Raw genomic sequence first — 12,500 nt, 5'->3', positions numbered from 1 at the left:
AGGATGTAGAGTACACACATCCAAAACAAGACAGGATGTAGAGTACACACATCCAAAACAAGACAGGATGTAGAGTACACACATCCAAAACAAGACAGGATGTAGAGTACGCACATCCAAAACAAACAGGATGTAGAGTACACACATCCAAAACAAGACAGGATGTAGAGTACACACATCCAAAACAAGACAGGATGTAGAGTACACACATCCAAAACAAGACAGGATGTAGAGTACACACATCCAAAACAAGACAGGATGTAGAGTACGCACATCCAAAACAAGACAGGATGTAGGGTACGCACATCCAAAACAAGACAGGATGTAGAGTACGCACATCCAAAACAAGACAGGATGTAGAGTACACACATCCAAAACAAGACAGGATGTAGGGTACGCACATCCAAAACAAGACAGGATGTAGAGTACACACATCCAAAACAAGACAGGATGTAGAGTACACACATCCAAAACAAGACAGGATGTAGAGTACGCACATCCAAAACAAGACAGGATGTAGAGTACGCACATCCAAAACAAACAGGATGTAGAGTACACACATCCAAAACAAGACAGGATGTAGAGTACACACATCCAAAACAAGACAGGATGTAGAGTACGCACATCCAAAACAAACAGGATGTAGAGTACACACATCCAAAACAAGACAGGATGTAGAGTACGCACATCCAAAACAAACAGGATGTAGAGTACGCACATCCAAAACAAGACAGGATGTAGAGTACGCACATCCAAAACAAGACAGGATGTAGAGTACGCACATCCAAAACAAGACAGGATGTAGAGTACGCACATCCAAAACAAGACAGGATGTAGAGTACGCACATCCAAAACAAGACAGGATGTAGAGTACGCACATCCAAAACAAGACAGGATGTAGAGTACGCACATCCAAAACAAGACAGGATGTAGAGTACACACATCCAAAACAAGACAGGATGTAGAGTACGCACATCCAAAACAAGACAGGATGTAGAGTACGCACATCCAAAACAAGACAGGATGTAGGGTACGCACATCCAAAACAAGACAGGATGTAGAGTACACACATCCAAAACAAGACAGGATGTAGAGTACACACATCCAAAACAAGACAGGATGTAGAGTACGCACATCCAAAACAAACAGGATGTAGAGTACGCACATCCAAAACAAGACAGGATGTAGAGTACGCACATCCAAAACAAGACAGGATGTAGAGTACGCACATCCAAAACAAGACAGGATGTAGAGTACGCACATCCAAAACAAGACAGGATGTAGAGTACGCACATCCAAAACAAGACAGGATGTAGAGTACGCACATCCAAAACAAGACAGGATGTAGAGTACGCACATCCAAAACAAGACAGGATGTAGAGTACGCACATCCAAAACAAGACAGGATGTAGAGTACGCACATCCAAAACAAGACAGGATGTAGGGTACGCACATCCAAAACAAGACAGGATGTAGAGTACGCACATCCAAAACAAGACAGGATGTAGAGTACGCACATCCAAAACAAGACAGGATGTAGAGTACACACATCCAAAACAAGACAGGATGTAGAGTACGCACATCCAAAACAAACAGGATGTAGAGTACGCACATCCAAAACAAGACAGGATGTAGAGTACGCACATCCAAAACAAGACAGGATGTAGAGTACGCACATCCAAAACAAGACAGGATGTAGAGTACGCACATCCAAAACAAGACAGGATGTAGAGTACGCACATCCAAAACAAGACAGGATGTAGAGTACGCACATCCAAAACAAGACAGGATGTAGAGTACGCACATCCAAAACAAGACAGGATGTAGGGTACGCACATCCAAAACAAGACAGGATGTAGAGTACGCACATCCAAAACAAGACAGGATGTAGAGTACGCACATCCAAAACAAGACAGGATGTAGAGTACGCACATCCAAAACAAGACAGGATGTAGAGTACGCACATCCAAAACAAGACAGGATGTAGAGTACGCACATCCAAAACAAGACAGGATGTAGAGTACGCACATCCAAAACAAGACAGGATGTAGAGTACGCACATCCAAAACAAGACCCAGAAGCCCCGTTTGGAATCGGTCCCTATGACAGAAATAGTGGACTATTTTGTGTGTTAGTGTGTTCGCCATTTTGTACTAGTGTCCGAATTCTCAACTGTTAATTTGATTCACTATATAATAGTCCACTATAAAATACCCACAATGCACAGCGATTTCTAGTGAATGTACCCTACATTTTCGCCGGTATACCATAATGCATTGCGGTTGTCTTTACCGAAGGAGAAGAAAGTCACCAGCTCGCGAGCTAACAAGCACCAAGACAGCACCATAGTTGACAAAACCACATTATGCACTTAATTACAATTTCAACAACTTCTTTTGGATGTAGCAGTCAAAACAAGCAACATCAATACTACCTGAGGACATTTCAATCTGCTGAGAGCTCAGTTTGTTTATGTGATACTGGGCGCGGATTAATAACGTCACAAATACCCGGCGCATCTTGTGACGCAATGATCTTCAGAAAATAAATCTGTGTAGTGTCTGAAACTCATTTGATTGTTCCCCATATAGTTCACTATGATAAACACTGGGGAGAGTGGGGTGAGTTGTGCCAGTGGGGAAGTTGTGCCACCCCTTGTATCTAGAAAACCATAGAAGAAATTGGTCATGTGACCACACATTTTTGAAGAGGCATCCATTTTACTCACTCTGCAAAGAAGGGAGGCAGATGGCATAAGAGCTAAGCACATTTAAGTTCAAAAAACTGTTTTTTGCCTCTCAAAGTAAATTTTTTATGATCAAGGTTTATTGATTGTTGTGTCTGAACAATTATAGACAAGCTTGAAAACATTTCACACATGTGTTAGTGTTTTAGTAAGCTACAATATGAGGCTATACTGTTAGCATGATGTTAGCTCCAAACCAGCTATATGATACAAGTTTGTTAAAATGGTGGGGATGGGGTGATTTGTGCCAAAAGCCTGGGTTAAGTTGTGCCAGTGCAGTTGAGGTTGATTTAGTGAAATTTTATTTCATTTTGTTCTTAAATGTTTAAATAGACCTTGTTGAAGAATATTGCAGTATTGGCAAGTGTAGCCTGGCTCTGTGATAGTTGATTTTGTTCATTTTGAACATAATTTTTATTTCTGAAAATGTTAAATATGTAGGTCAACTGCTGCTACCGTTTAGCCTTGTTTAACCCTGTTATAGTACACTGGACTTTAGTGTTATCTTTATTTTGTCTTGCTTTGATATAGCATTACAGTATATGAGATGAAAATGTTCTGTTTTACTTCACTAATCAATGGCACAATTTACCCCAACGTATTCTCTCCAAAGGCACAACTTACCCCGCACCGGGGGCAAGTTGTGCCAAGAGACCACTTTTTTAAGAATAGCCATATTTTTTTAACAGTTTATTTAAGATCCAAAGGGAGTGTTCCCAGTGGTGCACAACATCCTGAAATATATTTACATATTGTAGTTGGAGGCATTACTGTCATGCCCTCACTTTAAAGACACCTCAAGTAAAAAGTGGCACAACTCACCCCACTCTCCCCTACATATAGTTCACTATGATAAACACTACATATAGTTCACTATGATAAACATTACATATAGTTCACTATGATAAACACTACATATAGTTCACTATGATAAACACACTACATATAGTTCACTATGATAAACACTACATATAGTTCACTATGATAAACACTACATATAGTTCACTATGATAAACACTACATATAGTTCACTATGATAAACACTACATGGGGAATAGTGAATGAGTGAACCATATAGTTCACTATGATAAACACCACATGGGGAATAGTGAATGAGTGAACCATTCCGAACATGGTCCCAGTCTAAATAAAGCATGGTCGATGATGTCACAGACAGTGATGAGGTCACTAGGCGTACAGTCCTAGATGGCTCAGCCTGGTGGCCAGGTCACTCCCATAGTGATGTCATGAATCACTGATGATGTCACTCGAGTAATTGTGATGTCATCAGTGATGTCATTTGGGCGATAGTGACGTCATCTGTGATGTCACTCGAACAAATTGTCCCTTCATAAAGCCTTCCCCTTGAGCCGCGTGGTATCGTGAGCTGAAGCGATGGCTTTTCAAGCATGGAGACATGTGACACGTGACGACAGGCCACTCCACGATGCCGCCTGGGCAGGAGACCTGGACAAACTGAGGACGCTCCTGCAGGAAGGCCGCTTCAGAAAGCGGATCAATAAGAGGACGTTTGTGAGGTACATCATCCCTCTGGGGCTCGCAGCGCGGCAGGGTCACACTGCCTGTGTGGCCTACCTGATCAGTCAGGGAGCTCAGGTAGGCGTAGCTGATGTCATATTCCATGGTCACCTGGACAGCGTTCACACCCTCAAGATCTCACCTCTCTACATCAGCGCGGCCTTCAACCACCTAGACTGCTTCCGTCTGCTGCTCCAGGCTGGCGTGGTGACCCGCGACGTGGCTTCTTGCCTGCTGTATATGGTGCTGAGGGAAGGGTGCAATGCGGCCTTCGTCCAGCTGCTCCTGGACCACGACGCCGACCCGACCCTGGTGAGGGAGCAGGCACAGCTGGAGGCGATTGCGGATCCCGAGGCTCTCGGGGTCTTTCTGGAGGCCAAGAGATGTCCTCGCAGTCTGGCCCACGTGTGTCGGATCCGGATCCGCCAAGCGCTGGGCACACATCGCCTGGACCAAGTCGACTCCCTACCATTAACACAAGTGATGAAGGACTTCGTGCTCCACCAAAACTGACTTGAAGGAGTGTCCGTTTGTTTATTTATTTCATTTCCTAGATTTAGTTCTTCAGTGACTGTCTTTCAAACAAATCCAGGTTCCAGAGATTAAAGATCATTGGTGTTAATCTGCCTGATCTGTCTCACATATTCTGTAAGAGAGCAATTTCTAAGTCCCTTTCACCCAAGTCCAACAGGCTGAAAAATGCCTTGATCTTCCAGGCCATTAAACTGCTAAATGGCCATGAGGACTCAGCCGATGTGTTTCCCATGTAACTAGGCCAGTGCCACTGGGGGACGAATGTTTTTTACTGTAGTGTTGGCCACATGCTGATTCTGTTTGCCACTTGATGTATTCATGTATTTTATATTCGTTCTGTACCTGAGTCTGTGTACCTACAGTATGTTTCCTTCTGTTCTATGTTTCTACCTGGCTGCACGACAAATCCCCCCCCAGTGACAATAAAGTTGACTTGAAGTTAAATACCATCATTCAGCATTCACCACTTGTAATGTAGCCAATCCTCCTACTATAATCGGAGAGCTGTGTGTCCGTGTGCTCGGTTCATCGTCTGCAGAGTCCCCACCCTAGAATTGAGCACGCAAGAATTCTGCTTATCTCAATATGACGTGAGGTTTAGTTAGCTTTGCACAGAAACAGCCGGCAGAAATACTTTTTTTAGTTTTATACTTGATTACATTTCAGAGCCTGTAATTTTTTTACTTTTACTTGAGTGAACAAGTTGAATCAGTACTTCTACTTCTTCTACTTACTACTTTTTTTACTGAATTAGCGGACGTTATTGTGGCGTTAATTTATTCAGGTGGGCTCAGTGTGATGTTAATGGACTTCCCCCTGCCCTGTCCTCTGAACATAGACATAAATCATATGGACGTGCTATCCCATTACATTTCTTCTCCCTGGCGGAGTTCAAACGTTGGCCGTCACCATCTTGATTTTTCGTCAGCAGAGTGGGAGGGAATGGGTTGGGTCCTTCCACACTTCACGTGAGATGGGAGTTTCCCAGAGCTGCAGCTCCGCCTCCTATTGGTCCGTGAACGGCAAGCTGCGACACTGGACAGGCGATCTGTCAATCACCCCCTTTTCTATCATCTATTTTTCTCCAAACGGGCGAGTTATATAAGATACAATCTCCGAACCCAGAGTCTATTTTTATTTGAAAAATAGACTCTGGGACAGCCCTACCTTTTTTCCCAGCTTCCTGTACAGAGCGCCTCTCCTGCCACCGTCACTTCCTTTTCCGTGTCCGTTTCTAATAACGTTAACGCAAAAACACCCTGCAGAGAAGACGTCAACTCGTCTCACAACAACAGTGGAAAATGAGTGGAGGTGTAGTTGTTGTGACGAGTAGTATCGCCAAAGTCGCGGCGCAAATTGCTATTCAGACTGTAAACAGTGGAGCACGTCACTTCCTTTTCCGTGTCCGTGCTCCACTGTTTACAGTCTGAATAGCAATTTGCGCCGGGAAATCAGCACAGCATAGGCATGCATTGCCAAACTGAAACGCGGCTGGTCTAATTTTTTAAGTTCACTCGTTGGCAATAAACAAATGTTTCATACAGATTAATTTCTTTTGGATTCCTATATATATTGAGGGCTATTTAAAGCAGGGCCTTTAAAACCATGTTGCGTTGAAAAGCCCTAGATATTTACTTTTCTTCAAGATACTAAATTGATACTGGACTGACTTGACTTGCTGTTCTACATTTAGACTTGAGACTTGCTTTACTTGGGACTTGCTCACAAACACACACAGACACACACACACACACACACACACACACACACACACACACACACACACACACACACACACACACTCCTGTAGGGTATCAAATGGTTTCTTTGTGTGTATCAGTGAATGGAGGATTGTATAGAATCACAGGAGGCGACATATTAACATATTATGGTCTTATTGGTTTGGCTGGCTGACTGCATGATAGACTGTGATGGGGGGCAATCATAAATAATACAGCCTATAAATACACACACACACACACACACACACCGCAGACCACAGTTATACTTGAGTAACGATGTTTGGACCATCCCCCAGAACAACTCTCCATCTCGCTCTCTCTCTCTCTCTCCGTGTGTGTGTGTGTGTGTGTGTGTGTGTGTGTGTGTGTGTGTGTGTGTGTGTGTGTGTGTGTGTGTGTGTGTGTGAGTGAGAGAGAGAGAGAGAGAGAGAGAGCAGTTGTGGGAGATTAAAGAGGAGAAGAATGCTGGGTCATCAGACTGCGGTCTCTGATGTCCACAAACAAAAAGAACAACTCGTTATTGCGTTATAATGTTGTGGTTACTGAGAACGGAAGAGAAGAACAGAGGCACAGAGAGGAGGGCGAGCGAGCTTAATAAAGACGGAGAGAAAAGGAAAGAGAGAGAGAAGGATGGAGAGAGAGAGAGAGGGGGAAAATCTGACCCTGTCTCTCTGCTACTGTCCATGATGCACTAGATACACCGTGTGTGTGTGTGTGTGTGTGTGTGTGTGTGTGTGTGTGTGTGTGTGTATACATGTGTGTGTGTGTCTGTATACATGTGTGTGTGTGTGTGTCTGTGTGTGTGTGTGTGTGTGTGTGTGTGTGTGTGTGTAAACAAACAGAGGGAGTCTGTTCTTTGTTAGTTTTCCTCTGCCTCATTATCCCCAAGTGAGATCGTCCCATCTTCCTTCCATCCTCCCTCCCTCCCTCCCTCATCTAATAAATAAAGAATAAATTACTTTATACATACACACATTATTTGACATGGAGACAGACGTCATGGGACTGTGTCTAATATACTGTAGTGCTGTTACCTCATACTCGTCATTGCACTGACAACCCGCGCGCGCGCACACACACACACAAGAATTCTATTGTCTTGTCTTGTTGTGTTTGAGAGGGCCGAAAACACATGAGCTAAGACCGTTTATCAGTGTGTGTGTGCGTGTGTGTGTGTGTGTGCGTGTGTGTGTGTGTGTGCGTGTGTGTGTGTGTGTGTGTGCGTGCTTGTGCGTGTGTGTGCGTGCGCGTGTGTGTGTGTGATGGGTCTGAGTGCAGTGTTGAAATTGGTGTGCACGCCCTCGCGAGACGACTTATGGGATAAGAACAAGAACAACCAAAGCTTGAAACATGAGCCATGTACAGTATGTAGCATCAAACAACTGAAAGACAACATTTCTGGACCTGAATAATTAAATGTCTTCTCATACAGAGTCATTTGTGATTGTGCGCACAACAACTTAAAAGTTATGTTTCTCTCTTTCTTCCTGTGAAATCAGCATGTGACCTGTTTTGACCCTGCCCCTCAAAGAATGTGAATCGAAAATCCGGAATCGATGCGCAAAATCGGAACCATGATAACCAACAATATTCTTCTGATATTTTGGCTTAAGAGGGAGTTATTTATAGTTCCACTAACAAGACTACAAAGGTGATTCATTTTACTATCAATAAATCAGACAGAAATCTGCTGGATTGCTTTATGGCACAAAAGCAAATGGCTTTGAACCGTGAAGTCGTTTTGATAGTTACAGATACATTTCCCCCCCCCTCGTGCATCATAGTGTGCTTGATTGCGTTTGTGTGCTCAGCTGCTCCGTGACCTCATGTAAACACTTTGTTTCTCTGATCTCGGCTCTGTCGCGTCTGATCAGCGCTAACCGCAACGCCACTGTCTGCACCTCCAGCAACCCAACCTCCCAGTGCAGACGACGTCACGCTAGATTTCTTTTAACATCACTTTTTTGGGGGGGAAGGGGGGGGGGCAGTGTTGATGGTGTCTCTGTGCGTTTGAGTCATTAATATCTGCTCATGCTGTTATGTAACGTGAATTCATGTTAGTCTGTGTTTTAAGAATATAGCGTGTTTTATGAATTTCTAACACTGACAAGTCATTTTTATTGATTGTCTGTATCAACTAATATGTTTGTCTGTCTTTGTATGCGACATTTTACAGTTGTTTAACGTGCTTTCATGCAAATGTTGTTTGTTGCGGCTAACGCTAACCAGCTAAGCTGAAAGTTTGTATGTCTGTCTGTGTGTTGTAGTTTGCAGATGGAACCAGTTCAGCTATCATTAACCTTTCAGCCTCTCGCTCCAGCCTTCATGTAGGTAACAAACTCATCCTATAACTCATCTCTCATTCATTCATACTGAAACCAAAGTGTCACACAGAACATCATAATCCCACATGTCTCCTTTTTAAATCTACATCCCTCCATGCTACAAATCTCGCCTCCTGTCTTCTTCCTCGCTTGTTCCTGTTTAATGTGTTCATATTAGTAAGAGGTAAGGGGAGCACGCGCCGCAGTGGTAGTGCTGTCGCCTCACAGAAAGAAGGTCCTGGGTTCGATTCCCGCCTGGGTGATGAGGGTGTGTGTGTCCTTCTTTGCATGTCCTCAGTGCCTATACGGCCCAGGTGGGGTCGTCAAAAGGGCCTTTCTGTGTGGTGTTTGCATGTTCTTCCCGTGCTCCCCTGGGGTTTCCTCCACATAGGAACCCCTCCGCTAAAAAACATGCAAAAAAAAGTTCATGCTGGAAACAGATCTGTTCACATTGGCAACAAGCAGTATAGATTTCTTAAATCATTAATATGCACTCCGATTCTCATCTCACATTTAGTACATTGTCACATTTGATGGGTCGCCCTGCATCTGCTACAAAGGAAAGTTTGTAAAAATCTACCACATGAGAATGTATCAGTCAAAATTGCAAAACCACATATGATTGTATCCCCAATTTTAGACCTACAGTATATTATGTCATATCTTAAAAGGAAGTCAAACCTTTGGCAGATTGGCCTGTTGGACAAACTGACCTATTAAGTGAAACTGTAAACCTGTAGCGGCTCTTAATTAAGATAAATATTCAATCTCGCCCGACTTACCCACATACATGGGTACAGTATGTCGGTCAGTTGTGTCTGGGAGATTGGTAAAATGTATACAAAATAACTGTAATTGTCTCCATGGGATGTGAATGTTGTACAGCTAAAAATCATATGAGTAGAGTATGGCTGCTCACATGAAATAAATTAGTTAAAAAAAGAAACCTGCTTACATCATCTTCCAAATAATATGAATCTACTTCTCTAACAGTCTTCTTACTTTGTAAAAATGCTAGTTCCCTATACTATCGCTCAACATTGTGAATCCTAAAGTGTTAGCAGGGAGCACTGGAGTGAAAGATCTAGGAGTCACATAGATGACTTTGGTGTATATCTTCTCATCACTGAACGGGTAAGTTGACCAAGTGTTTAATCCACAGAAATGCATCATCTATATACCTTTAAGATGACTCCTGGGGCATCCGGGTAGAGTAGCGGTAGATTCCCTGCCTAGTGTACCAACAGGAGGGTCGCAGGTTTGCACCCCCGTGTTACCTCCATGCGTCCATACAGGTATGATTGGTTAGCGCCCTCCTCTGGTCAGTTGGGGTGCCTGTTTGGGCGGAAGGGAACTTGTGGAAATAGCGTGATCCTCCTACGTGAGCCAGGTGCTGCGCTTCACGTCCTGTCAGGTGAAAAGAAGCGGCTGGCAACTGCGCATGTGTCGGAGGAAGCATGGTGCTAGTCTACGGCTCTCCGCAGATCAGCAGAGGGTGGAGCAGCGACCGGCTGCAGCAGGGGGAAATTGGCCAAGTACAATTGGGGGGGAAATGGGGGGGAAATCAGAAGAAGAAAAAAGATGACTCCTGACTTTAACAGTAGCCTAACCCATAGTGTGCTTTACTAAGACAGAGATCATGCTGTCAGAGTAGGTGGACTGGATATCTCTATTTTGGAATGAAACGCCAGACTGATGAAAAAACACTGAGCTGAAGAAGTCAGAGTGAAGTTCAGTGAGCTGTGTGGTTTGACGGGGAGCTGCGGAGGGAACCTGAGCCATCATCTGAATAGCAGAGTGACTGCTCCCCTCATTACATTCTCCCATTTTATTTATCTAAGCCAGGTCAATCGCTAGTCTTAGCTTGACCTGGACCAGACTGTGTGGACGCACAATGCACGTACACACACACACACACACACACACACACACACACACACATACACACATACAGAATCACATATGCATCAAACACACACTCAGTAGCACTCTCCCCCCTCCCCGCCAGACGGTAATTGGGGCTGATTTGTCTTTCTCTCTGAGCAAAAGATATTTGTTTTATTAAGGGTCTGATATTGAAACCAGTCAAATTAAAGGCTCGGTTTTCTGTCTGGCCCGGGCCAAAGTCAACAGAGCTGCTATAGATCCGCTATACCACAACTAGAGAACGAGAGAGGGAGGGAGAGATGAGAGAGGGAGGGAGAGAGAGATGGAAAGTGATTTAAAGAAGAGAGAGAAGGAAAGAGAGGAAGAGAGAGGGCTAATAGCTCATCGAAGAAGAAAGCTCACCTCTCCCACATGCCATAAATCCCTTCTTCTTAACCTCCGGGGTCGCAACGGAAAAAATAAAGAAATAAACGTCTCGTTGGTTTGGTTGCTTCTGATGATTCCCAGATTACCGCCGTTGTCTTCAGCGGGACAGCGTCCAGCGAGGCGGATCAGGGGGATTCAGTTTCCATGTTGGAAGAGTTGAAGAAGCGCCCGCTGTCAGGAGGCGCAAACCCCCGCGTGGGGGGAGAGCCCAGATCTGACGTCTCTCCCGTCACCTTTCATCTGCGCTGTCCAAGCTATGCCTCACGCTGCTCGTCGTGGATCAAAACCCCATCTCCCCCTTTTTCTCTGATTATTTTTTTCCTCCTTCGAGACGCTAGTTGGGTTTTGAAGTCACTTTCATAATGTCGTTTTTTCAATTGAGGCTATTATTTTGTATGAAGTCGTGCTCCCCCAAAAATGTCCCATGCCGCTGTACTGAGGTTCATTTTCACCAGTAATACAGCATCGCCACCAACCAGTCAAGTCGGGTTAAAGTCACACATGTTGCATTAGAGTCAGATCAACAAAGGGAAACGTCTTCAAATTGTATTTTTATGCCTCTCAATAGCCATGGGTGGAGGCATCATGTTTTCAGGTTGTCTGTCTGTCCGCCCGTCGTCCGATGCTCGTTAACGCGGTGATCAAGCCGGGTCAAGGAAGTAACAAACGAGGGGAGTCATAGATCAAAGTAAAAGTAAATAATAATTGATTAACTAAAACTATAAGGGAAATTAACTAGACAACACAAACTACATCCTCCTATCATCATATATAAAATTGCCTATTGTAGGTGGATGGGCGTTGTCTGACTTACCTCATTTATACCTGGCTTTTAAACGTTGGCTGTATCTGGATAAGTTATCTGGATAAGGAAAAATGCATGCTAATGCAAGGTGTAAACGCACCGTGATCAGGATGTGATCAGATCTGCCTGACCACATGTGGAGGTAGCCTGCCTCACTCATTGTGTCCAGATCTCTTTCACCCCATTTACACTTGGTTTTTAAATGGGACCTGTATCCAGATAACTTATCTGGATACAGGTCACATTTAAAAACCAGGTGTAAACGGGGTTAGTCTGTTAGTCACGATTTGCGTCACGTCCTGTGACGTTGCCCGGGCCGGAGGCCTCGGCCAACCGATACCACGCTATTACGTGGTTTTAGGTCTGGCTGTTATGTGGTTTTAGGTCTGGCTGTTATGTGGTTTTAGGTCTGGCTGTTATGTGGTTTTAGGTCTGGCTGTTATGTGGTTTTAGGTCTGGCTGTTATGTGGTTTTAGGTCTGGCTGTTATGTGGTTTT

General features: G+C 44.1%; 1 protein-coding gene across 1 annotated transcript in view; it reads left to right on the top strand.

Annotated features, from left to right (window-relative positions):
• Window positions 1-12,500, top strand: part of dysf (dysferlin, limb girdle muscular dystrophy 2B (autosomal recessive)) — a gene marked incomplete at both ends in the record, with an annotated part of 159,277 nt that overhangs the window by 104,499 nt on the left and 42,278 nt on the right. The window contains 1 exon segment of the mRNA XM_083640065.1: window positions 8,829-8,888. Within this exon segment, the coding sequence (XP_083496191.1) occupies window positions 8,829-8,888 (60 nt within the window).

The sequence above is a fragment of the Poromitra crassiceps genome (assembly GCF_964638095.1).
Source record: "Poromitra crassiceps genome assembly, chromosome: 7".
Taxonomy (NCBI): Eukaryota; Metazoa; Chordata; class Actinopteri; order Beryciformes; family Melamphaidae; genus Poromitra; species Poromitra crassiceps.
This window is presented reverse-complemented; position numbering and strand designations above follow the sequence as displayed.